Source organism: Argiope bruennichi, chromosome 10 (genome assembly GCF_947563725.1).
Source record: "Argiope bruennichi chromosome 10, qqArgBrue1.1, whole genome shotgun sequence".
NCBI classification, from domain to species: domain Eukaryota; kingdom Metazoa; phylum Arthropoda; class Arachnida; order Araneae; family Araneidae; genus Argiope; species Argiope bruennichi.
Window position 1 is genome coordinate 1,687,073 of NC_079160.1, and position 27,426 is coordinate 1,714,498.

Sequence of the window (27,426 nt, forward strand, 5' to 3'; positions counted from 1 at the left end):
ATAATAATAATTTTCATTTGAGTCAACTGCAAAGCCAGAACTCCTTTGAAAGCAGTTGACATCATACCTGTTTGTAAATTGATATATTATGGAGAAAAGATTCATTATAAGTGTTTATGTAAAATTATTTTTGAAGGGCAGGAAGGCAAACTTTACATATTAGTGAAGTCAATTTGTTAATTTATTATCATTATGAAATGAGGTATCATATCATAGGTATTATTAATTCTATCTGAAAAAGTTTTTCTTGTAGATTACTTTTTTATTTCAGATATATACATATGTAAGAATATTTTTAATCTAAATTAAATCTTAATTATTTTTCTAATTTTTATTTGAAATTAGCCCATATAAACTCCATTCTAAAATGTTCTCTTATTTCCTATTCCAATTCCCACTTTTTATTTAATTATACTAACATGCACTCTAGAAAACTGACAACCTCCACATTTTCTCAAGCTCCGAGTGATGGAATAAAAATCCCTAATGCTTACAACATTCATTTAAAAATACCTAAGATTCCCTCTTAAGTCAATATGTGTAAAAGAAATTCCTAGCAAAATCTCATAGAAAGGTTTCCTTTCAGTGATTTTGCTTTCTCTTTTGCTCTTAGATCACAATTTTAACAGGTATCAGCTTATCACTTCTTCCTTGTTTATTATATGCCTCCTGTGATGAAATAAATCAAAGTTGAAATTTCAAAAGTCTCTTCTATTTGGCCACCCAACTGCTAAAATATGTTTACATATATATATATATATATATATAATATAATTTCTCCATTCTATTTTTAAAAAAAATAAACTTGTTTATAATTATATGCTTATGCATTAAGCATCTTTAATTTTATGAAGTAGCGTTGTTTCATCCTTTTTGATTACTTTAAGAAAAATTAGTGAAGATCGGTTGCAAACTTTTTATTTTTGTCATTATCAATCTAACTAAGCTTTCCTGAATTAGTGAATAAATCATTTAATTTTTTGATTATTCTTCCTTCTTCAGTATTTCAAGACCACTTTGTTAAGTGAATTAAAAAAGTTTCTGTGTATTTCTCTTTTAAATAACCAACTTCAAGCATTATTTTGCATTAATTTCCATTTTGAGAGATCGTGAAAACTCAATTCTAAAACTGGATTACTTAAAAAAAAAAAATGATCATTTTTATTGGACAATTTACAGTAGACTCCCGATTATCCGCGGGCGAGTTATCCGCACCTGCCGCACAAATTTTTTTGACTGATTTTTTCAAAAAGGTGCAGTTTTACAGTTATGTTTTTGTAATTACATAATACATTACAGTATTAAAACAGTACATATGTATTAATTTATCTGTGTATCCTTGACGCCTCTTGTAAGTACAAAACACTTTTCTGTTTTCATTAACAAAATGCATTTTAGGTTAGTTTTGAGTGATATACTAAAATATTAAGCGTTAGTTAAACATTTCCTGCTGTTTATTTTATGTTTTATTGTACATAAAACGTTTTTTCAAAACTAGAATGACCGTTTTCACTTTTGCTATACCCGTTTTTAGCTTTTTTCTGATTATCCGCGATTTTTGTTATCCGCGGCGGCCGCGCCACCCAATTCCGCGGATAATCGGGAGTGTACTGTACTTGTCTTTTCATGAAACGTCGTTGGCAAATATTGAAAATCAGCCATTTACTGACTGTCAGATATGGAAGCCATCTATATTCCTGTTCGCACATTAGGGTGTTTATATTTAAATTTCTGAAGGACTGAAATTTCAGTTGTGTAAATTCATCGGCGCCATGTTTGAGTAATTCCTTCAATTCTGATATATAGTTGTCATTCTGATTTATGATGGATTCTACTTAAAATTGTACTGGCTGTTTTTTATTAACTAATAGTTTTCTTACTTTTCTTTATCTTCCTCACACATACACTCACAGACACATAAAAAAAAAAAAAAAAGTGATGAACTGCATGAAAACCCTTTGGCTTCTATGGAGGTTGATCAAAAAAAGTTTAGAAAGTTAAATTTCTGTATTGTCTGTGTAGCATAAAAATATGAACCAGTAAAATGTTTCGCTTACCTTAATTTATACACACACATAAAATTTCTCTCTTCTATCTATGAAATTTACTGATATATGTTTAATTCCAAATGTAAGGGATTTATTACAAATGTCACTATAGAAACATCAATGTATATTATCGCACACAAATTATTTTAAAAGTTTAAAATGATAGCTTTTCTATGATAAAAATTTTGTTTGATTTTTTTTTTTTTCTTTAGTTTTAATAATTTTTGAGAAATCAGTTTATGAAAATTATTTTTATTATAATGAAATTCAAAATAATATCATTGCTTCTTCAAGTTATGGAATCATTATTTTGCAGTTTTTAAAATTGCAATAAAGGGGGGGTTAATAACTGCTTACTTTGCTTTTATTTAAATTTAAAGTAGTTCATTGAATAAAATTCTTTATTTGATGAATTTTGCTAAATTTTGAGGCAATGTGATATATTATCTCAGCTGCCTTTAAAAAATGCTGCAATTGGCATTTTTACTTTCTAGTACACAAAATTTAGAGAAAGTATTGCAACTGTCAAAAAATTGTGACTTTAAATTTTGGCGAATCTACATTTCAAACCTGAATTTTCAGAAAATGTTTGTCAATGAAAAAGAAAATTGAGTTAGATGGAGGAAATTCCATATACAGTTTCACACTAAATTTGTTGCTTTCTATCAGATTTCCAGCAATATATGTTTATAAGATGTCTCTTTGTATATCCGGCTGTTGAAATATAAGTTAGCATAATAACTACAAAAGGAAGAGAGCTAAATAGATAAGATTTGGTTCACCAATTTAACATGACAAAATTTTGAGCTAAATCTAACAAAGGGTTCACCATATGTTGATCTGTAAATGCAATAACTGAAAAATGCATTGACTTAAACATATCAAATTTAGTATGTAATGTTGTGATTACAAGCGTAATTTTGAGTCAAATTTTTGTTTCGATCAGTTGGAAGGAATATGTCTAAAACCCAAATTTACTTTCCGTGTACTTTTATTCACATGCCAGATTAATCGCCAAAGCACTTGCCAAGGATAGTAAAAATATTTAATTCAGTTCTAAGTTTAATATTTTTTAAGTATTGTATGCCAATGCCATGCTAGGCACTTTTTGGTAGTATGCGAGAAAGTTTTGTGGAGATGCTCCTGCTGATTTATTTTTATTTTGCTTCTAACTACAGAGTTGATTCCCCCCCCTACATGAATTTTTCCCGATGTTTATGACAATAAAGACTTGTTAAAGTACTTTCATTTCTTTGTAGAGTATATATAATCTTTTGAAATTTAAGTAAGAATTTTTGCTTATAAGTTTAAAAAAAACAGGTTTTCATTAAATTTTGGGAACATTAAACATTCAAAAAAGGCCTTTACTAAACTTTAGAAGTAAGGGATAAGACAAATTCCTTTTTAGTCTGATCATTTGTTAAGATTGCTATATTTTCTATTAAAAATTATCTAAAAAACTTATTTAGAACATGGCATTGTTCTGTCATCAATTTCATGGCAATTTTACCTGTCGTATAATGATAGCCATAGGAATTCTTTAGTTCTTAGCTTTATCAGATTGCAAGTGAAATAACTAAATAGAATGAATTAGTGCAGATAGAAATTAACTTTTCCCATCCCAGCCATGTTGAATCTTATTTGCTGTTGCTTATGTAAAAATCAGATACAAAATGTTTGATCATGCTGTGCTTCTACGTCACTGTTAACAATTTCAGAAATGTTGTATCTATCTAAATGAGTTAATAACTTATTAATTTTAAGAAATGTTGAAGAGGTTCACAGATTTTTATTGTTAATCTTATAAAAGTTTTTTTTTATCGATCAGACTTTTATCTTTTCTATGTTTTTGTCAAATCCAAAATTTTACAATGGAAAAGGTTCTGCAAATAAATATTTAAAATATAAAGAATAAGCATTTGAAATTAATTTTCAAATTTTCTTCAATAAAAACTATCCATTATTATAAAGCAAAAAAAAAAAAAAATCATATGATTAGAAAATATGCACTTTGCATATACATACTTAGGTGCTTAATTTTTTTGACTAAGGTGCCTAAAAGTACTTAATTTTTACTACAGTTTCTTGCTACGCACCTTGCAAGGACCATTATTCCAATTTTCTCGGTATAATACAAATGGGTTAGGCATTCTACCAATGTGCAGATGATTTTTTTAACTATAAAAAATGGATTAAAAGTTAATGCAATTATGAATAATGGCTGACTGTTATGAATATGCACGGAATAATTTTTTATTTTGATGCAATACACCTTTTTAAAAACAAATTATATTATTGCAAATGTCTTCATTCAGTCATTTTTATTGTGTTAATAAATAATTTATATTGTGTTAATAAATAATTCTTTTCCAGTTTTTTTATTTATACAGCTTTCATTTGGGTGTTGATTGGTAGAATGGATTGGGAAAATCCCAGTAGGCAAAACTGATAATTTCATTCAGTATTCTGAAAATCCACGTGTGATTTTTTTTATTGCGTATTTTGGGAATAAACATGTGATAAATGGCTGTCTAAACGAACTTGCATCTTCTAGTCTTATGTATATTAATTATTATATGTGCAAAAAAATAGAGGAATGTGTAAAAAAAATAAAGCTTATTTGAAACCTAATAAATGAAAATGACTTTTTTTTTTTCCTTCCGGGCATTAAATTTTGTGGCACTTTAATTTTATATAGAAAGAGTAAAAATATTTTGCTCATACTATTAAGAAAGTACTATACAATAAATAAGAGTAGAAAATTATGATTATAAATTATTATCTTTGGTGAAAAACAAAAGAGGGGGGGGGGGTATAAAAGCTGGAGAAAGTCAGAAAATATCAAATAGTAGGAATAAGTTACTCTGTTCTTAATTTGAAAAAAAAAAAGTCTATAAATATTCCTTGTGCTTTTCCTTTTTCCTTGAAATGTTTAAGTAATTATATTTTTATGTAAATTTTTTAAAATGTTTTCTTTTTGGTATAAATGTTTAAATGTGGTGTTATTTCAAACTTGTATAAGTAACCTAAAATGCCTGCTTCTATTTGTTTTTTATCATCCATTGTTTAAGATCTCCATCACTTAAGCACTTATTTCTTTTATGCATTTCAATATATGATTTTGTACTGTAAAAATATAATAAATTTTGGTAATTAAAGAAATATTTTCTAAAATTTTATTCATTTTGCAAGCAATTATATGTATTAAAAAAGACTTCATTGATCATTTGGTTATTCTAATTTTAATAATGTAATTATTAAACTTAATTAATGCTCCTATTTTACTCATGATATTATTTTTTCCACCTAATTACAATTCACTTTTCCCCTCTCTCCTTAGAAGTAGGAAGATCAGCAGTAATTGTGCAGATCCTCCATTAGATGTCTTGCTTGGTACGAAAATTAGTAATTTTATTACTTTTTTCATATTATTTTCAATTAATAAATATATTAAATAAGTTTTTACCATTATATCAAGTACTTTTCATATTAAGCTGTATTTCTTGTTATCTCAAATATTCTTTAATGATCTTTGATTTACCTAAAATTATACAATACAGCATATTGTATAATTAATCCTAATTTATTGTGTTTGCATTATTGAAAGCATTCAGACATTCTTTTTATTTGGTTTTTAAAAGTTTTCCAATCATTGTTCTTATTTAAAAGATTTTCTTCTTTAATTTAATGGCTAAAAAAATATCAAATTCTCTGTTGGTAATGTTCCCAGAAACTTTATTGTACTTCTCTTGTTCAAAAATTAAATTTTGACATGTAGGTATAAGTATATATATTCAAAAATCATTTTTACAATTAGAAATTTGGCTGTTAAGTGCATATTCGTAGAAAAAAGTTTAATGGTGATAGCATCATTTCTCATTAGTTATCAGTAAATTAATAGGAAGCTCTACAAAATAAGATGATAGTTATTTGTCACTGAAGCTCAAAAATGAAACTTATTCATTTCTACTATTTAGTATTATAAATAACTTTAAACATTTGTATCTTGCTAGCAATACCTCATTTGATTAATATAATATGAACAAATATAAGAGATTTGACTTATGCATTAAATTGAGTGTAGAAAATAAATAAAGGTTTAAAAATATGCTTGATCTTGCTCTGGTAAGTTGCACATTAGAGAAAGCTTTTATTTATTGATGAATGCTGTAAAAAAAAAACTAAGAATATTCTTGTTTGAAAAATTAATATAAAAAATTATTCAATTTTGCTATAAATGTTTGGAAGAAATAAAATCGTTTTAATATGAAATTATTGTTTTTCTTTTTGTATGAAGTGATTGAGTGAAATTTCAGTCAATGAGTTAAATTTCTGTCAATGCTTGTTGTATATGTAAAAATGAGAGAAGATAGCCTTATCAGTATTCTCCATTGTCTTTCATTCTAAAATTCTTCTTATCTTAGAAAATAACATTATCTAAATAGCTTCTTAAATTTTTTAATTTAACTCTCCATTGATATGTTTTGTTATTTTTATGAAACATTTACAGAATTATTTGTTTTTTCCCAAATATTGAAGTTGAAATATCTTTCTATAGTTTTATGAAGGATTTTGTTCATTTTCTCTTAATGGTTGGTTACCTTGTGAAGGAATTTTGTAAGGAGTGTATCTTAAAGAAGGTGGAACAGATGTTATTTCTTCGGAGAGTTAAACATATATCTGTGATTTTACTAAAGTAGGATTTTTACACAGGAAGTCATAGTTATAATCTTAAAGATTATCAATTCTCTTGATTTATAAGGACAGTATTTGGCATATTTTGATAAAATTTGTTATTAAAAAATAATTGTTTATGTAGCAGCAGGTAGAAAAATATCCATTATCACTAATTTATTGCTGATTGCCCCCCTCCCCTTTCTTTTTTACAAATACATATAAATTTCTGCCATATACCCTTGGACATAGTTATGAATATAATTTCTCAGATTTAAAAACCATAAAATAATGGTATAAAATTTTTACAGAAACTTGTTGTATATACTGTTAGTGCTCTTTCAAAAATTGGTTGTATTAGAGTAAATGCTAAAAATGCAAATCCCATTCATAATGTATTTCTGCATTATCTCTGCATAGTTATAGATTAAAATTCATCAAAAATGGCATAACTTGCATACCATTTCAAATTTTGCTGGCAGATGGTGACAGATATTTTAAATTTACAATAAAACTGGAGTATTGGGTGCTTTAAAATTCTGTTAGCTTCTAAAGGCTACATTAACTAAGATAATAGGTTTTATAAAAGATTTCAGCATTTACAATTTACAAAAATAAACATGTTCCTGAATATAATAGTTTTTGTAATCAGGAAAAGACTATATGCTTACTGTGTATTATTGCTTGAGCTGTATCAATGGATTTATATTCAAATAAAAACCAAAACAAATAGAAAAATTCCTGAAAATTTTTTGGGTGTTTTTATCCATTAAGAATATTTTTTACTTGCATATTCTGTACTAATCATGATTTTAAGTTCCAAATAAGAATGCCGATTTTTAGAATCTGTAGCATTAGAAAAATGTTTATGTCATTGGGTATTTTATTGTTTCAGAAGAGGAATCGACAGAAAAATCTTTAATCAACAGTATTAGTTCATCTAATCTTCAAAAATTGGAAAATGGAAGCACATGCATATTTTACACAAGCCTTGAGAACAATCCAGATAATTATGCATCTATGTTTTATTCTTGTATCGATCCAGATGATACAGATAATGTCAAGAGTGTGTTAGTATTGTAATTTTACTTCTTTTTAAAAATTCAGTCTTTTTTTTTTTTTTGTAACAAATATTTTACTTATTTTATAAGTATAAGATATTTATTCAGTTCTCATGATACAGGTTGCTTTTGAATGTTTATACAAGTGATAATTGTATTCTGTAACAAATATGAAAGCTTTTTTACATTAAGTATATTCAAAATGAAGAAACTTTACCAATCCAAAGCAGAAATGTAGGTAGGGGTGAAGGTTATATCAACTAATACTATATAATTGCTTTTCTTTATCTAATTTTAAAAATCAATGACCTAGTAATGGATTGATTATTGTTTTCACTTCCCAAACAATCTGTAATTATCAAACAATATGAGACTAATTTAATGTAAGAATTTAAATTGTAGGATATTGAATATTTAAAAGTATGCAACTTTTGTTAAGTCTTTGGAATTTTTAGTTTCCATCAAATCCATTGGAGTTGTGGATTTCAGAATTGCTTTATTTCTGCTAAATATTGTGCAATGATAGTTGATTGCAAATTGTTTGTACTTTTAACTTTTTAATAAATAGTGTAAATCTCTTCAAATAAAAACTCTTGTCTTGTTAACTCCGTTTTATTTTCATGCACATTTTGTGCCACTTCAAGTTGACTATCGCAGATTAGGACACCTCTCTCAATACTTGCATTTGGTGCCATGTCTCGAACACATAATACCATTCTTCAACTGATCGTTAAGATGCAAAATGAATGAACTAAAATTTCTCACACGACAGAAACACCATCTATGGGCGTGAACCTGAAACAAAAAGATATTATAGTATTATCAAAATTATTGCTTTAATAATTATATTACCTACCATTATATATTCAATAATCAAACTGTGATATATCTTAAGCATTTTCATAGTCATTTGTAAAGCCCTACCCTGAACTGTGAAATTCTGAAATTGAGGCCATTTTCTTTGTTTCAAAACAATTTTCTTTTATAGTTTTCTAGTAAATTGAAATGCAAAAGGTGTTAATAATGCTAATTCTTTTAATAATAGTAAATAAAATGTTGTTAGATATTCTCTTTTTTCTACATTTATGCATTGTGAGAGTGATTTTAAAATTTACTCATGACCTACTAATATTTTTTTCTGCATAATTTTGGTTGTTATGCCTTGGATTGTTTTACTTAGAAGTTATGGAAATCATAATTTTTCTTCTTATTTTTGAGCATATATGCAGTATGTAGCATCTTTTCTTGATTCTGATCTGGAAAAATATTCTTTCTGTCAATATTTTTTCATAATTGCATGATCATTTAGTGATCTGTATAAAAAATGCTAGTTTAATTATGTTTCTTGATTTTAGTTTTCACTGGTGAATTTTTTTTTCTCTCAATTTTTCTATATCCCTTAATTTTTTAAAATTTTTGCATTAGCGAAAATTTCTGCATGTTAAAGTAAAAAAGTTTTATTGTGTATTATTTGTGAAGTTGTTGATTTTTTAATGATTTTATACAAATTTTGAAGAAAATTTTATAAAATTCATATTGGGATTTTGTGAACTACTCCATTAATCCGAGTTTTATATACTACAGAAGCAAGATGACTTCTTAGGACCTTCTTTTTTTACCCACTGGCATTGTTTGGATTTACTAATTCATTGGCATAGAACATGGATATTTCGTATGGCTTTCTACCTGAGCAAAGAGAAAGTTAGCAGAAAAAATGATTAACTCAAATGATTATTGGTACTTGTAAAACATAATCTTTTCCGTGATCAGACTATAGTACAATTCTTGTTTTAAGTATCGCACTTCATATGTAAGAAGAAAAAAATGCAAATGTATATACTTTTCCTATCTGTTTATATATGATTCATCTGTTCAGGTGTACTTTGAATTTTTGTCTTCAATTTTCAAGGCTTACACTAAATGTCAAAAAAAAAAATGCTTATAGAAAAAATTTCAAATTTTGAAGTAGAATATTATATATAATCAATCATTTCAAGAAAATTCCAAGCATCAAATGAAATTTTCTTTCTGCTTGTGCCACCTTTTGGCTGATGTTGCTTTGTATAATATAACTATTATTATCATTGTATAATATAACTAAAATTATCGTTTGACTGCAATGTGCATTTTTAAAAATGTGATTTGAGAAAACAGTCCCCTCCTCCCATTATGTTGAGAATATTTTTACTCTTGTTTAATGTTAGCCATCCTTGTCCTAAAATATTTTTTTGTGAATTTAAAATTGCTCATTACTGTTTGTTGGATAAGTGTAGCATTTAGTCTAATTTCCCAAATTTTTATTTTTACATATTTAGTTTTATTTGTGCTTTGGAGTTGGCTCAAATTTGCAGACTTTTTTTTGCAGCAAATTAAATATTCAGAATGAAGGTTCTTCTGATTCAGACAATCCTCCAACATTAGTGAATAGTGCAGATAGCTTATCAAATCAGAATGGTTTAAGTTCATCCAGTAGTCCAGTTCCAGTTCCTAATGCAAGGCCTAGATTTGACAGCATGTCAAGCTTGGGAAGGTAAATTTTAATTACAAAATGAATTTTATTAACTTTATAAATGAGCATACTCTAAACAATAATTATAGTTCCATATTATTGAATGTACCTTTCATATATTGATTTCTTAAAATAAGAGCAATTTGGTTACTGAATTGTGCCACGTTATAATACTGATAAACACACTTTTAAATTTGAACTCATTTTAAATTTTTTCAAAAATTATTAAATATGTAATGACATGATTTTGTAAATTGATTGCACAAGATTTTAAATTTAATTCATTTGCTTTTAAATGTCATTATACCTGTTAAAAAAAAGAGGAAAAAGTTTTAGGATTAAAATTTTCAGAATCTTGGCTTATTCACTTATTAATAATTGTTTTCTGATTTAAACTTTTATTTCCACAAATTTTTAAAAAAGAGATTACATTTTTAGTTTGTTTTATTTTTTAAAATATTATATTGAGGGATTTTTCAGACATTTTTTGAATAATTTGGAGATATTTTTCAGATAAATTCTAATGTTCAACACTGCTACATTATTTTTAATTTAATTAATTTAATATATATATATATTTGAAGTTGGCAATATGTTTCTGGAACTGGTAGCTTATTGGGATCCGTGACTTCTAGAAGTTCATCAGAGATGAACTCCAATGGTTCGCATTCTAGCTCGTAAGTATTTTGGCTATTTATGCAACTTTAATTGTAAAGATAATTTCTTCTGTTTTAATGTTCAAAACTGATGAAACAATTAAACCCAGTACTTCTTCCCTCTTATTTAGAGGCAAATGGTGTTGATTGTAATATTTGACATTATAAAAATAACAAGTGGTAAATTTCATTAAAAAAAATTGAGAAATTCTTAAGATGGGTGTAATTTAAATATTTATGCATATAAATAAAATATCAGGAGAAATAATTTTTTAAAAATATATATATATTAGTCTGAAGCATACAAGTTGAACATGAAGTCATCCCAGCTGCTTAGATGTATAAGGAATAATAAAATTACTTCAAGTTGTTAGCTATCTGAAGATGATCATTAATACATTTTGACATGTGTTTAGTTTATTATGTTGATAATACTGAACATAAAGAAGTGCAACTGTTTTATCTTCTCTATTTAAAATATTCAGATTTTTATATGCATTATTTTTATTTGTTGAAAAATTAGAGCAGATCCCTTGAAATCTAAATATCATTTATAAACATGAATTATTTTCCATAAAAGGATTTCAATACAATTTTTCTAACAAATGTTGTGCCTTCAGATGTTTTTAAAAAATTATCTACCAGAAAACTTTAGCTTTATAATTGTTTTTGCCAAATTCAGCTATCAGTCATTAATTATTTCTGACCTTTGCTACTTTAAAAATTTGTTGAGTAAATATGGTTGCATAATTAAGTTAAGCTTATTTTTGTGAAAACTTTAAAGAAATATTAGAATAAAGAATAACTTGTATTATTTAGGGATAAGTATATCTGTTTCTAATTAGAATTTTGAGCTACTGCAATATTTTCAAGAATTGATATATTTTGCAATTTATCTTTTAACATTTCTTAACAATCTAAAAAAATGGCAGTTCTGAAATGTAGCATTTCTTTTCACGATAATTTTTACAGATGATCTGTTTTATATTTCTTCTTAGATATACTTTTTAAGATAAATTGCATTATATATGGAAAGCTAATTAAAATTTTGCATTTTTGCCAAATAATTAACATTAATCCAAAACTTTGCATTAATTAAATTAGAAAATTGTCTTTGAGCTGTTAAAAATTGTTATTAAATTTTCCTTGGAAAGTTTAAAGCTTTTCTTGTCTCTAAATTATTTTTTTATATGTGGGAGTGGTATTATCTTCTTAATGATAAAGAATTAATCAAATGGTCTTTGGCAACATTCCATATTTGCAGTAAACAAATTTGATGTTCTATATTTCAGAAAATGTTTATTACTTTTGATAAAGCATTTTGTAGTTTTGTGGATGTCGATTTTTTTTTCTATACATATTTGACCATTCAAATAAATAAATTTATTTTTAATAATCAACACAGAAATCAAGAAAATGGAAATATTGGATGTTCTTTACCATCAGTTAGTCAAGAACGAGCTGAAAAGCTTGGTGCTATCCGGACTTTAATACATCGCATATATCGGAAAATTATTGAGAACAAAGATAATTTTAATGGAGAAAGGTATAGTTATTTTCCATGGCGAAGATGACAAGAAATGGAAGCTGTATGATATTTAAAGTGGTTCATGTAATTTTCAAAATATGGAGAATTAATTGTACAACAAGATCTTTTTAAGCTCTTTGTTTTATTAATCTTTATTTATTTTTTTATGTTCAAATTTTTCTAATTGCTATGGAATGTGTATGCACTTATTTTCTTCATATGTATATTTTTCATATGAATTATCCACATATTTGATTATATTTTCTTGTTTTTGTTATTAATATATTGTGCAATGTTAAAGCCGATTGTCCATTTGGATGGATTTTCATATGGACAAATACATTTGATAGATATATATATAATTGTTTTTTTTAATTATTTAATACTATTTGATTGCTTATTTATCATCATCCATTCATGAAAATCTTTTATACATTCATATTTCATCATCTATTTCTTTATGATAATAATTTGTTCCAGAAATCACTATGTTTGTAAAAATCCTTAGTTTTAAAATTTTGATTGTAATGAATTACAGTGGTGGAAAATTATTTTTATATTTGATATATTGAAATGTGGTTGTCAAGCTTAATAAAAATAACCATGAGTTATGACTTTTGTGTATGTCTGTTTATTTCTTCAAAATATCTGAACTCCACTTGGATTTACTTACCAACTGCATATGCATGTCATCATAGCAAAATCCTTGTAATAATATATTTTAAAAACAAATGTAAAAAAAGTATTCCCAGATGCCCATTAAAAAAATTTCAATTGAAGCGTCCCATTTTCTGTTTTTTTTTTTTTTTTAATGTAATTATTTAAAAAAAAAGGTTATTCTAATTAAAATTATTTTGATATTCCAAGTTTTTTTTTTAACCAAATTCTGATTTTTTGTTTTATTATGAAATTGGCTGATTAATTAATTTTCTTATTTGAATTCACTTTATTATTTTATTTGCCAACATTGACTATTTCGTGAGGAGAGAAACAATTTTTCCAACGATATAAATATTGCTATCTTTTATATGGTTATTATTAATATTCGTGATTAGGTAAATAATAATGAATTCTTTGATTAGAAATTTGAAGAAAAATTTTAAGTCCCTTTTGTCCTTAAAAATAAAATTACCTACTTTTGACGGTAATGTACGCAATTGGTTATATTTTTGGGGACAGTTTCAAAAAATTGATGAGGACATTAATATCGATTCTTACGATAAATTTTCATATCTATCTCAAACAATGGAACGAGGTAGTCCTGCCGAAGAATTAATTAAGAGTTTTCCTCCAGGTGGTAATAGCTATGAAAAAGCTTTAAAACAATTAAAATTGCGTTTTGGCAGAGAAGAATTATTAATTCAAGTATACGTTACAGATTTACTAGCATTAGTTCTTCAAAAACAGAACTGTTCAAAAAATTCATTAAGAAAGTTGTTTGATCAACTCGAGAGTAAACTACGTTCACTTGAACTATTAGGAGTTACTAGGGAGAAATATGCTGCTATGTTATTTCCTCTAGTTGAGTCATCGCTACCCTAAGAAACTTTGATTGCTTGGGAGCGTTGTAGATCGGCTCATCGTAGAGTTCGTGAAACGAACACGAATGATTCCGATCAAAATTCAACTAAAATAGAAAAAAGTGATTTAGAATTTATTTTAGAATTTTTACAAGATGAGGTTGAATCAGAAGAACGCATTCTTCTTGCTTCTAGAAGTTTCAACGCTTCCAGGGGTGTTTGTGCTCCGGGGAAACCCCGGAATTCCGGGGATTTTGAACTTCGATACCCGGAAATTCCGGGGATCGTCGTTCAAAAGGAAGTAGGAATAATAAGGAATTATTTATTTTGATCTGGGTAATTTTGTTTGCTTTGAAAGCAGAAAACGCAAGGTCAGTGTGTGTGGTGAAAACTTTTCCTTTCTTTCTCCAAAGGCAGTGATAATGCGTGAAAAGGGGGAAAAAACTTCTTTTTTGTGCTTTCCTTATTGCGAGTTATGACTCATTCCCCAGGTTCTCGGACATTCTCTTCTGGATTCTTTTCGGCAAGTAGGCGCGGCAGAAAAAAAAGGGAGAGACTTCGTTCGACCAGATGTGCGATCACGTGACCTGGGTTCAAAGGTCTTAATTTTGCAAAAAAAGTAATTCATTGAACTTTTATAATTAGGTCATTCAATACTTCATAATCGTAATTTTTCATTTCTCCCCCCCCCCCCTTCTCGAAACTCCAAAATGTCGGTAGTAAGTCCGTAAAAGTTTCAGGGGATTTTTTGGGGTCCCACAAACACCCCTGCCGCTTCTAAACCGAAAGCGGGAGTGAAATATAATAAATTTTCTGGTGATAAAAAAATGAGTGAAAATAAAACTAGGAATGTAAAGTTTTATGAGGCACCTAGTGCAACTGATCTTTTGACTTCGTCGCAAGTGTCAAAACAGTGCATATTTTGTTCTAATGCACACTATTCTGGAGATTGTTTTAAAGTAAGGAAAATGCCCTTGAAGCAAAGAGAGGCAATTGTTCAACAATCTCATAATTGTTTTTTATGCTTAAAAACTGGACATTCTGTCAGAGATTGTAATGTCAGAGCTAATTGTTTGTGTTGTGGCAAAAAACACCACATTCTTCTGTGTAGAAAAATGAATCCGATATCCGAGTCTAAAGACAAAGGATCGCTTGAAGTTGATAAGAGAACTGATAGTAGTTCTGAAATGGATCAAGCTCTTTCCAACTTGTCTACCAATCCAAACGTAGTCCTGCAGACATTTAAAGTTGTAATTAGAGGCAACGGGAAAAAACGTGTAGCAAGAGCTATTATCGATACTGGTTCACAGCGGTCATATTTACTACGAGCTACAGCTGAAGAAATGAGCTATGAGCCTACCAGCTGTGAATATTTGCAGCACTCCCTATTTGGTGGCAAGCATACTGGGGTATGTAAACATGATGTATATACTTTGTATTTATCGAGTGTACATGAGAATTATAATTGTAATTTTAAAGTTCTTAGTCAACAAATTATTTGTAAAACTGTGCCACCTACTGTGAATGAGTTTTGCGTGAAGGAGTTAGCTGCTTATAATGTAAATATTGTGGATAATTGTGAAGATCCTATTGAAATCCTTATCGGAGCTGATGTAGCTGGGAAGCTCATGACAGGAGGTTATCGTGAAATGTCTTGTGGACTCGTAGCGATTGAAACAAAACTTGGGTGGTCTGTAATGGGACGAATAACTGATACTGCGAGAAGTGAATGTTCATCTTTATTAGTTCAGTCCATGTTATCTACAGCAGAGACAATAACAGACTTATGGCCCTTGGATACTCTTGGCATAACTGACCCATCTGTGAAGAAAAGCCACATCGAGTTGCAAGAAGCTGCTCGAATGCATTTTCTAAATACAGTTCATTTGGTAGATGATCGTTTTGAAGTAGATTTGCCTTGGTTGGAAGATCATCCACCACTCCCAGATTATTTTGATTTAGCAAAGGGAAGACTGAACAAGACTGTTAAACGTCTTAAAACCGAGTCTAATTATGAAGCTTATGAGAATGTTTTTAGGGAATGACTTGAGGAGGGAGTAATTGAGGAAGTTGCCAAAAATGATCAGGCTTCAGTACATTATCTGCCTCATCGAGCAGTTATCAAGGAGAATAGCACTACAAAAATCCGGCCTGTCTTTGACGCTTCGGCCAAGGCAAAGGGATTTCCTAGTCTTAATGATTGTCTTGAGAAGGGGCCGAATCTAATAGAGCAGATTCCGAGTATTTTAACCCGATTTCGAAAAGAGAAGATCGGTGTTATTGCTGACATCCGAAAAGCCTTTCTACAAATTGGTGTTTCACCCACGGATAGAGATTACTTGAGGTTTTTATGGATTGGTAATGATGGTCAGCTGAAAGAGTACAGACATTGCCGTGTAGTTTTTGGTGTATCGAGTAGCCCTTTTCTTCTAAATTCTACTATTCAGCTTCATTTACAAACTGTTTTGGAAAAAATAGGAACTGGAGAATCTTCGTATCCAAAAGATGTCATTCAAAAACTTGCGCATAGTTTTTATGTCGACAATTGTGTTAGTTGCGTTAAAAATGAAAAAGAACTACGTCGTTTTATTAACGTTTCGACTGAGGTAATGGCCGAGAAAAAATTCGAGCTTAGAGGGTGGGAGTTCAGTGATGTCAATGCTGATACTTCTACCGATACAAATGTGCTCGGCCTGGTATGGAATAAAAAATCTGACACTCTACGAATTAATACTGCAAGTGTAAAAGAATTATGCTTTGAAAAAGTAACTAAGTGATTAATCTTATCTACAGCTCATAGATTGTTCGATCCTCTTGGTATATGTTCTCCTGTCATCCTAATTCCTAAATTATTGCTTCAAGAAACGTGGAAGCAGAAAACAGGGGTGTTTGTGCTCCGGGGAAACCCCGGAATTACGGGGATTTTGAACTTCGATACCCGGAAATTCCGGGGATCGTCGTTCAAAAGGAAGTAGGAATAATAATGAATTATTTATTTTGATCTGGGTAATTTTGTTTGCTTTGAAAGCAGAAAACGCAAGGTCAATGTGTGTGGTGAAAACTTTTCCTTTCTTTCTCCAAAGGCAGTGATAATGCGTGAAAAGGGAGAAAAAACTTCTTTTTTGTTCTTTCCTTATTGCGAGTTATGACTCATTCCCCCGGTTCTCGGACATTCTCTTCTGGATTCTTTTCGGCAAGTAGGCGCGGCAGAAAAAAAAGGGGGAGACTTCGTTCGACCAGATGTGCGATCACGTGGCTCTGGGTTCAAAGGTCTTATCTCTCCTGGCGTGGCGCCAATAAGTAGAGAAGGGGGATTTTTCGCCGTATTAGCTATTTGTCATTGATCGCTTCGCAACTTTTTTTTCTCCGCTGTGTAAAATTTTCGTTTCATTTATTGATGCACGTGTAAATTTTCCGTTTCGTTTATTGAAATATTTTTTTATTTATGTACGCAAGAGAATTTCACTATGAAATTTCTCGATATAAATAGTGATATTATACAATTAGAAGAAGGTGTCCGGAATGCATTTAGGTGGAATTGGATTGAACGGAGAGATGGTAATGGGGATACCATCGGCACATGGTGCAAGAAAATAAATGTTGCTGGACAAGCATATTGTGTTTTTTGTAACTCACTGCTGAAGTATGGTGGGGAAGGATTCAAGGCTTTCACAAATCATTCTAAAATCCAATCATCCAATAGCAAAAGAATGCCAAATTTCTCTTATACTAATACAGCACAGCATATGAAACAGAAATTACCCCTTAAAAATTCATATCTAATTAGTTTTACAGCATTAGATCCAGAGCTAAGAGGTAAAACCAGCACAATATTAGCTTTTGAAAAATTATCACCTTTTATGTCCCATATTTTTAGTGATAATGAAAAGTCAAAAGTAGAAGCTGAAATAAGGTTATACCAAAGTGATATTGATATCACCAAAGAAATGCTCTACACATCTGATGAAAGTGGAAATCAAGTCAAGTGTACAATTGATAAATATTGGTCTAAAGTTTTTAATTTAAAAGATGATTTCACAAATGATTATAAGTATCCTACATTGGCTAAATTGGTCAAAGCCTGCCTTAGCTGCTTCCATGGCCCATTAGTGGAAAGTGCATTCAACTTAATGGATACACTTGTCACTGATTATAGAACCTCTCTTAAGATTGATTCCCTAGATGCAGTGCAGACTATTAAATATGATTTAATGGCTTCTAAAGAAACCTCATGTGGAAAATATGGCTCAAAAAATCCAATGACTGATCCGCTTCACAAAGATCTCTTACTGAATATGAACAGAAGTTGGAAAACATATCACGAGGACTTAAAAACATGTATTTCAGATGAGTCACCTATAAAAGTTTCTGAAAAACCTTCTACATTAGCAGAAAAGCAAACTGCTTCCACCTCTGCATGTGCAGTTCTCGAGGAAATTTCTTCAACTGTAAATGAGGAAAATAAAAGTCAACCTTCCTGCAATTATGAAGTTCACCACAAAAGAAAGACAAGCCCACAAACATCAGAAAATAAAAAAAAAACACAGCAGAAATTAGATAATTTTTTTTAAAGAATTAATTCAGGTAATTTAAAATATTTACATAAAATGTAGTAGTTTATATGTTTGAAAATTTATGGTTATTAATTTTGCAAAAAAAGTAATTCATTGAACTTTTATAATTAGGTCATTCAATACTTCATAATTGTAATTTTTCATTTCTCCCCCCCCCCTCTCGAAACTCCAAAATGTCGGTAGTAAGTCCGTAAAAGTTTCAGGGGATTTTTTGGGGTCCCACAAACACCCCTGAGAAAATAACATGGGATGAAGAAGTTGATAAAATTACAAAAAATACATTTTTAAAATGGCTAAAAAATATTGACTGTTTAGAGAAAATCCGTTTTCCAAGATATTTTGGTTCAGAGATTGCAAGTGGAGATATTTCAGTACATATTTTCTGTGATGCTAGTAAGCATGCTTATGCTGTCGCTGCTTTCATCCGAATACAGACTTGTGATTCAGTTAAAGTACAACTTATACAAGCCAGGAGTAGAGTTTCACCAACAGGAAAGGAAGGGATTACTATCTCTAGACTTGAGTTACTTGCAGCTACTGTCTCAGCAAGACTTTCAACTTCTATTTTGTCAGAGATACAGAGTGAAGAAGTTTACTTCTGGACTGATTCTTCGACTGTCTTGACATGGATTATGAGAGAAGAAGCCTGGAATGTCTTTGTCCAGAATAGAGTGAAGGAAATTAGAGCGTTAACAAATAAAAGTTCTTGGAGACATATCCCTGGTTCCATGAATCCTGCTGATCTCCCGAGTAGAGGTTGTTCAGCTCAAACTTTCTTGAAATCTAACTGGTGGTTAGGACCAAGTTGGCTTTACTTGCCTAAAGAGGATTGGCCAAAAGGAAATCTAAGCTTAAATGAAAGCGAGATTGTTCGGGAAAAGAAAAAGACCATAGTTTCATCTGTGACAAGAAGTTTGATTTCTACAAGTTTTGTTCCTAAGGAAGTCAAACCGTGACAATGTGGATTTATAAGATAATCTTTCACCCTTTTGCAAAGTTATTATTCTTCTTATTCCTCATTAACAGTTGGTCTTTATTTCACACACACAATGACTGAATCGATATAATTACAAACAAAAAATTAAATTGATGAAATTTTAGAAAAAAAGGAAATTTAGGAAAAAAGTAACAAAATAGTAATAATTTACTGTGGCAGCATTTGCACCAATTGTTAAGCAAAGTTAAGAATTCTACTACTGATACAGCATCTATACAATTTTCAATATTCAGAGTTTTAACTTGAAGAATACAGAATTGAATTCAAACTTAGAAATTCAGTTATTACTGTAACGTCTAACGTGATGGGATAATAAAACAATATCAAATTAATAATTTTTATGAATTTGAAAATAGTATATAAAAATTAAATTTATTAAATGATTTTTATATTAAATTTGCAACATTTATCATTAGTTTGCTGTACAGGAAAGAAAATTATACTATGAATTGATCAAAGGTATTAGTCAAAATTCACAACTTTTATTTTGTAGTATTCTTATGAGTTGGCTCATCATATGTTTGTAATTTAAGAACAAGGAGTGACCTGATGTATTAATCTTGGGATGAAAAAAATTACTTAACAATGAAATTGGAATTGATTTATTATCTTTAATTTTTTAATTAAAGATCTTTAATTTTTCTTTAATCTTTAATTTTTTTAAATATCTTTGAATTATTAACTATGCATATTTGATTGTTAAACTTTTATTAAACTGCTCGAGGTCATTAGGATTGCTTACAATCAATTTTAGATCTTGGTTTGTTTATCATTTTGTTTCTAATAAATAAATTGTAATTTTGTTTAATTTTTTAATATAAAAATCAGTTAGTGACTGTAAGAATATCGTAAAAAATAGCATTACAATCGCAAATTGCTTCTTTGTAAGTTTGAAATGACATAATTTAAGAGTTTGAAAATGAGGTTCTTTGAGAAAAAAACAGTAATGGAGTTTTTAAAAAAAACCTCTGACATTGTATCATGGAGAAAATTTATAGTGTCATGTGAAGAAATGCATTATTTTCAATAGACAATTTTGAAATAATTTTAAAAACTTCTAGCAAGAAGGGGCTTGTATTAAATTGTTTGTTAAAATAAACCAATGTCATCTTTCTATTTCATATTTAAAATACACATGATGCACCATTTTTTCTAATTGAATTTATCACCGAAATTTTAAATCTATTTTGGTCATAACATCTTAATAAATGCAATAAAATTTCATATGTTGAAACATGTTTGGTCTTATATTGTTTTCTGTATGTTCAAAAGGCAGGCAATATTTCAAGAGATACAATTGCACATTCATAAAATTACATACTTGTACAAATATCTAGTTTTATCTTGGAGTTGACGAAATTCTTTCAAGCAATCATTAAAATCTTATTTGTTTCATGACAACCTGAGCCACTTGTTGTTTCACAATCACGATTTTCAAGAAAGTTAAAAAATCTATTTTTTAATGCCTTCTCGTATTTAATGTAAAAAGTTCTAAGAGCACATTGAAATTGTATTTTAAAACAATCCTTTTAAGGTTTTATATGAAATTCATAAAATGGATTTCAAATATTTTCTTTCTCTTTTTTTAATTGGTATGTAATTAGCAGCTTAAAATAAAGCAACTAATATTGATATTTAATGTTTAAAAAGTATTTTTTTTTTAATAAAGTTATGTTCCTTTAAGATTTGAATTGATTTTAAAGTTGCTGGATCTAATAATTGACTTAAAAAAAAAACTATTTTTTCATAAACTTTTAATCAATGATAAAAAAATGAAATGAAAAAAAAAACACCAAAAGTTAATTAGACGGAATTTTTTAAAACAATTTTTAAAAAACAGATGAAGATGTTTTTAATGAATTGAAAAAAACCAAAAGTTCATTAGAAGGAATTTTTTTAAACAAAAAAATAGAACATGAAGATGTTTTTAAAAAATTTGACAAGCTAAAAATTGCTGTCTTTTCTTTAAAGTCGGACATAGCTATTCATTAGAGACTTAGAAATAATTTCATAATTAGTAAGATGAAATAAAGTATATTAATTAAATTTAATGTAAAATGGGGTAAAAATGCTTAAAGCACCTACCAATTATTTTTTAAAAAAAAAGGTTCCTGTGAATTTTGTTCCAATAGATCAAATTTTTCACTGTAGCACAAATGGAACAGATATGCTTGAACATGTGAAGTGTATCAGATAATCTGTTTTATCTAATACACAGATACCATTAAGCAAATGAAGATTTCATCGCCAAATATTCTTATTTGTCTTTAAGGATTATAAACTCTTTTATAAACATAAACAAAGAGTATCTCTCTTTCAGTATCTATATATGTATGTATCTCTTGTGTATAAATTAGTTTTATGCGCAGCAGAAAGGAATCGGAAGTGTTTTCTTCCTACAAAGGATGAAGTTAATCCATTTCAATGAGACTGAAAAACGGCAAATGGAAGGGAAAACATATAAAGTTTTAAAGCTTTTTAGGGTAAGCATTCTTTTGACGCAAACAAATTAGAACCAAAAAATTCTATCCTTCAGGAAGGGTATTCTTCCTATTTTCCTTTGAATCAGCAAAAGGCAACAAGACACAAAAGGATTAGTATCGAAGAAGAGAGGTGGAGCAAAGCTAATGGCAGTGCTTAGTTTTTAACTGCTATAAATTATTACTTTTTATACATTCTTATGCCCTCCTGTATTAGTCGCGATTTTCTTTCTTTTTTTAAGATATTTTTTATAAACAAAAAAAAAAAAGGAGTAAAATCGAAGAACTATAATTGGAATTGAATTGTAATAATGTATTAACCTGATACTTCGTTTCAGATGCGCTAAAATATCAGGCACACGAAGCTGATACAGATTAAAAGTATCAGTTTTTGGACTTGATTGATACTTTCCTTGTCACATTCATTTTAAATCTGATGATATATAATCTGATTTAAATTATCAAATCGATACACTCTTGTTCACTGTCTTGCTTCATCAATACCATGAGTATGCGTGAAACTTTTAACCTATTTTGTGTATATTTCATTTAATTATAACTGTATTTTATAACATGTAACAGTTGACATCTTGAAAAGTCCCCCACCTTTTTCCAGAGGCGGCGACAGTGTGGGGGGGGGCAATTGCAACCCCCCCCCGTCGGCAAGAGTTGAGAATTTCGTCGGCAAAAGTCTTTATTACTTCGGAACGTAAGAGTAGCGAGTTTGGTATTAAGGAATATAATAATTTAAAACCCAACTTAGAATTGGTGCATTATAAACAGTCGAAGTATCCGAAAAGTGATTTAAGTTGGCAGAATGACAGCGTTCGACAAATAGCCGACAAGGCGACTGGTGAATGCATTTTCCGACAATTCTGAGTCGATTAAGAAATCAATGCAAAGTTAGGTCGACTGATTGTCGAATATACGATAGAACTGTCGTATATTCAACCCATAGTTTGTTCAACATCTGGCATAATAACCAAAGAGGTGAAAAGCATCGCATTTTGCCGACTATTCTTTGTCGGTCGACTAAAAAATCGCAGCGGCGAATGTTAAAATAGGTAATCGGATATCTAATTTCACTGTCGGATATTCAGTCTATAATTTGCATCACATTCGGCAGAAAAAAAGACGAAACGAAAAAGTGTATAAGATAACGCATTTGAAAGTTTTTTTTTTTTGTTTGTTTGTTTTGTCGGACACCGATGACGTTTGCACATTTGACTGTATATGCGATAAGATTACTTAAAAATAAAAATAAGGGAGCACAAATTCAATATCTTACTACTTTTGAATAAAATGTAGCCATTTTTTAATCTAAATATGCACGTATGTATAAATTACATGTTAAACAGTTCATTTTTTTCACATACATTTTATATATCTTATGACATTTATAAACGAAGGAACTTTAATATTTACAAGATATTAAAGTTATAAAGTTTTCTCTGCCCATCTTAAAAAAACAATCGCATCCCATTATATATTCCACATTTTATATGGTTCCTGTGCGCGTGCTCTGAAGATATTTTAATGCCGATAGTTTGGTTACAATCCTTATTTAAAAATTCTTTTAGGTTTGTGATTACATGGCCAGATTATTGAATAGGTAGAGTAGGCTACTGCCTAAGGCCCCTTACAATTTCAGGGGTATGCAAGAATTTTTTTGTCTTTTTTGTAGTGCATTTGAGACTTTCTTCTTGAACATATTCTAAATAAAATCAACATTCGTTTAGAATATTAAAACCCATTTTATGTTCCCAGATTTGAGTGCTTGCAGGTCAGTGAGATCTTGTTCGTGTTTAGTTAGCTCACATACAACAATTTCCTTCTATAAAGAACGTGCCCTGCGATCATAAAAGAAGCGGGTGGGGAAATTGCAACAGTAATTCGAAGAACAGTTCCACTTCTCTCATTGAAGGGGATGTTCGTTTCCGAAACTTCTTTCAAGGACAAAAGGGACAGACATATACGTCCTTGAACTTACGTAGAGGGGTTGAGAATGTTTTGTCGATTTCTGTTTACTCTCGTTTTCTGTCTGTATTCATTTATTAAACTACTAGTTTACACATTCGACATTGCTCGCAATCAAAATACTTCGTTAGTAATAGTTTAAAAAAATATTTCTTTATAAAATATTATAATATACATAATACTTTTAGCGTTTCATGTTTTTAATTAAAGTCTTAATGTCAATTAAACCAGACTATTTTTTAAAAATGCCGATAAAATTCTTTATTTCACAATCGTCCGCATTTACTTAATTGTTTCTGAAATTTGAAAAAAAAAAAAAAAAAAATGGCAAAAATTAGAAAAAAATTACAGGGAAATGACATTGAATCATTGAAAAGGAAGAAGTTTGAATTTTAAGATAGTATAAATACATTTCTTGTAGAATAATTTGCTCCGAAGTTACTGTAGACAAGCGATAATATTTCGGTGTATTCTAATTAATTGAATATTTAATTAACTTTCATGCTTATAAAAGTTAACAGGTATTCTCTCCTTTTCTTTCCCTTTTCGGGCTAGTTCTTTAGATCTATAACATATATACACCGTTGCAGTAACCTGTATTTATATTAAGATTATATTTTTAATTCTCTGAAAATACTGGGTAATTTGTTTTACCGCGTTTTTGAAGATAGCCAATTTTCAAGTTTCGTTTGACGAGTAGAGAACACATAAATAAAATTTAAAAATTAAGAATGTACTTTTTTAAAATTGTCATTTTTGAATGACTTAAAGGGAATTAATTCATTCATTTTCTCTATATATTACAAGAACTTTTTTTAAAAAAATGTAACATAATTCTAACAAAAAGAATTAAGAAGTAAATAATTGAAAAATGAGTTTAATAGCAAATACGAACAGATATAAAAACAAATTATTGGAGCCTAACACTTGCACATTTTAACCTTTTGTTCTGCTTGGTTAAAAAAAGAGAAAGAATTAGATTCTTTCATTCTTTTCATCTCAATTATTAAATTTCTTTTTCCTGTAAGAGACATGTAGCTTCATAAAGGAACTTGTCGAGCAACTTAGTTTGGTGAATTACATTTAAACAAAGAAATATTTTCATTCTTAAAGAATTAGCTCTTTTAAATATAGATACGCGTTTTATATCGATACATGTTATATAAACATTTCAATAATTACATTATTCAGATCATAAGTTCTTTCATGAAATTTAAGAAATGTCATATTCCTATAGCAAGAATACGAATTATTTGTTTCTGGGGGAAAAAATTGGTTGTTCCCTTTCATTTTTTCTTTTTAAAAAAAATGCAAATTTGATTCTCGTGAGCATCAGAATTTTAAATAGCCTTCTGCATGATTCATAAGAATTGTTTCTTTAAAAAAGAAGGCAAGATGTCTTTTTGAAAAACTACATATATTTTTTAATCATTCCCTGATAAATTTTTATGCTTCTTTGGTATTCCAAAGTTAGAAAAACATATATACTTCTGCAATTCAGATATGTTCATACTCTTTAATGTATATATTTAACGATAGAAAAATATAAACATAAAAAATATAGTTTACTGAGTTTTCTTCCTCCTCAGTAAAATGTGCGCCTTTCTAGAATAAATTCTTAAGATAATTCTTCTGCTTCCTCTTCTTGTGTACACTACTGTAAGGCAAATAGAACAATTTCTTTTTTGTATACTGGATACATTTACAAGGCTCTTGTAGCTTGATGACATCCCACAGTTAAAAAGGGGGCTAAAATAGCCTGACCCTCATAAATTTATGGCCGAGGGAAATTCAGTTGTAAAATCACTCGATCCCCTCAGTTCTGATTGGCTAAATATCTCAAGCTGTTACCAAGGGTTCGACTCGAGACAACGTTCTTCAAAACAGTTACTTTCAATCGAAGAAGTTACAGGACTGCGCGGAAAATACTACAACTTGTATAGAAGAACTAAACCTGGGTTGTGGGAGGTAAGTAAAATCCTACTTATTATTTTACTTTAATCTTGTATTAATTATTAATTTATAGAAACATGTTATCTTTTAAATATATCTAAAAAGTTCTGCAAATATAAATCCTTATGGATGTTCATATAAAAAAAAGAAAAGAATATTTGTTGTATTTGAATGCCTTAAAAATAATTGGGTTCAATTTATATATGTATATAATTTTAACATTATGTATTTGATTTATGTCAGTTCTTCCTTTTTCTAATATATTAAATTGCAGTGAATCTTTTAAAAATGATTATTTTAAAAAAGATAGCTTAGTTAACAAAACAGAATAGGACGTTAATATGTAAATAATAATTATAAACTGAAATGAAATGCTATGTTTTTCAGTTATATTATTTAAAATTTTGCATGAAATAGCTTTAATTTCTTACTTTAAATTCCTTGTCTTGTAATATCTGCCTTTTACTTTATTTATAAATATATCTAACAATTTTTTCAGTATTAAACATATAATCAAAAATATGTTGACGCTTTTTTATTAGTTTCTCTTTGGTAATTTGGGTAGTTGATTTTAATTATTCTACTTAATTTTTAATCTTTTCTGAATTGATAACTGTAAAGCTTTCCATCAAGAAATCAAGATCACCTGAACTCTCTAGCTATTATGGCCAGTAAACTTCCAAACAATTTTAACAGAATTTGCACCAAAAAATTAAAGAAAGTTACATAATGAAATTGCATGTAATAGTTCATAAATTGAAATGCAAAACATGAATTGTTTTATAATTTTTCAAAATAAGGCTTTTTTTGTAATTAAAGAATGTGTTTTGTAATTAAAGAAATTATTTTTGACATCATTTTCCTATTGAATTTAAAATAAAATATTTTCGACATTTCGGTTTGTTATATTTTTTCACTTAAAAAAAACTCTTTTTATTGAAGAATATGTAAGTCAATAATTAAGTAATTATATTTGTTGGGATGAAGCGAGCGGACTATTTTTCTCGCGTAGGAATATCTGTGTGACTTCGCTTCTGGCGCTTCGTTCCGGCACCATTCCTCCCGCGAACAAGATGCTGTGTGCTTAATTGTAAATACCTGTGTTCTTTTCTTTTCGTTTTCTATGTCCAATAAATGTGCTGTCTTCAAAAACCATGCTGAGATTATTGAAAAGTAACAACAAATTGGTAGCAGAGGTCCGTGGTTCTGGTTCGTGGTAAATGTTTCGTTAAAATTTCTAAGTGAACTGTGTGACTGAAACGAAACTGTAAAAAACGAAATTGCAAGCATGGATAAAGTAAATGTCCCTGAGCTGAATGGAACTAATTATTTCATTTGGGCATTGAAAATACAGGCAGCGCTGAGTTTGAAAAGATTGGACTCTGTTATATCCGCGGTGAAACCAGATAATCTAAGTGAAAAAGATGCAGCAGAATGGAACCAGAAAAA

General features: G+C 29.0%; 2 protein-coding genes across 2 annotated transcripts in view; both read left to right on the top strand.

The window, feature by feature from the left end:
• LOC129988467 (myotubularin-related protein 14-like) overlaps nucleotides 1-12,964 on the top strand; it is a 29,610-nt gene extending 16,646 nt beyond the window's left edge. The window contains exons 15-19 of the mRNA XM_056096701.1: nucleotides 5,389-5,441; nucleotides 7,618-7,792; nucleotides 10,149-10,313; nucleotides 10,877-10,969; nucleotides 12,354-12,964. Coding sequence (XP_055952676.1) covers nucleotides 5,389-5,441; nucleotides 7,618-7,792; nucleotides 10,149-10,313; nucleotides 10,877-10,969; nucleotides 12,354-12,522 — 655 coding nt within the window. The 3' untranslated portion in view covers nucleotides 12,523-12,964. The remainder of the gene's footprint in view (nucleotides 1-5,388; nucleotides 5,442-7,617; nucleotides 7,793-10,148; nucleotides 10,314-10,876; nucleotides 10,970-12,353) is intronic.
• Nucleotides 12,965-15,111: 2,147 nt separating this feature from the next.
• LOC129988406 (uncharacterized) lies at nucleotides 15,112-19,526 on the top strand. Its single transcript, XM_056096630.1, has 4 exons — nucleotides 15,112-15,405; nucleotides 15,538-15,981; nucleotides 16,051-16,769; nucleotides 18,905-19,526. Exons 1-4 carry the CDS (start codon nucleotides 15,112-15,114, stop codon nucleotides 19,524-19,526), a joined length of 2,079 nt encoding a protein of 692 aa, XP_055952605.1.
• The last annotated feature ends 7,900 nt before the right edge of the window (nucleotides 19,527-27,426 follow it).

What these genes read in the sequence shown, in the direction of transcription:
- LOC129988406 (XM_056096630.1), top strand. Translation starts at nt 15,112, where the DNA reads ATGAATCCGATATCCGAGTCTAAAGACAAAGGATCGCTTGAAGTTGAT. An exon ending in TTGGTGGCAAGCATACTGGG is followed by an intron (nt 15,406 to 15,537) that starts GTATGTAAACAT and finishes TTTTGCGTGAAG; the next exon opens with GAGTTAGCTGCTTATAATGT. An exon ending in AGGGAAGACTGAACAAGACT is followed by an intron (nt 15,982 to 16,050) that starts GTTAAACGTCTT and finishes TGACTTGAGGAG; the next exon opens with GGAGTAATTGAGGAAGTTGC.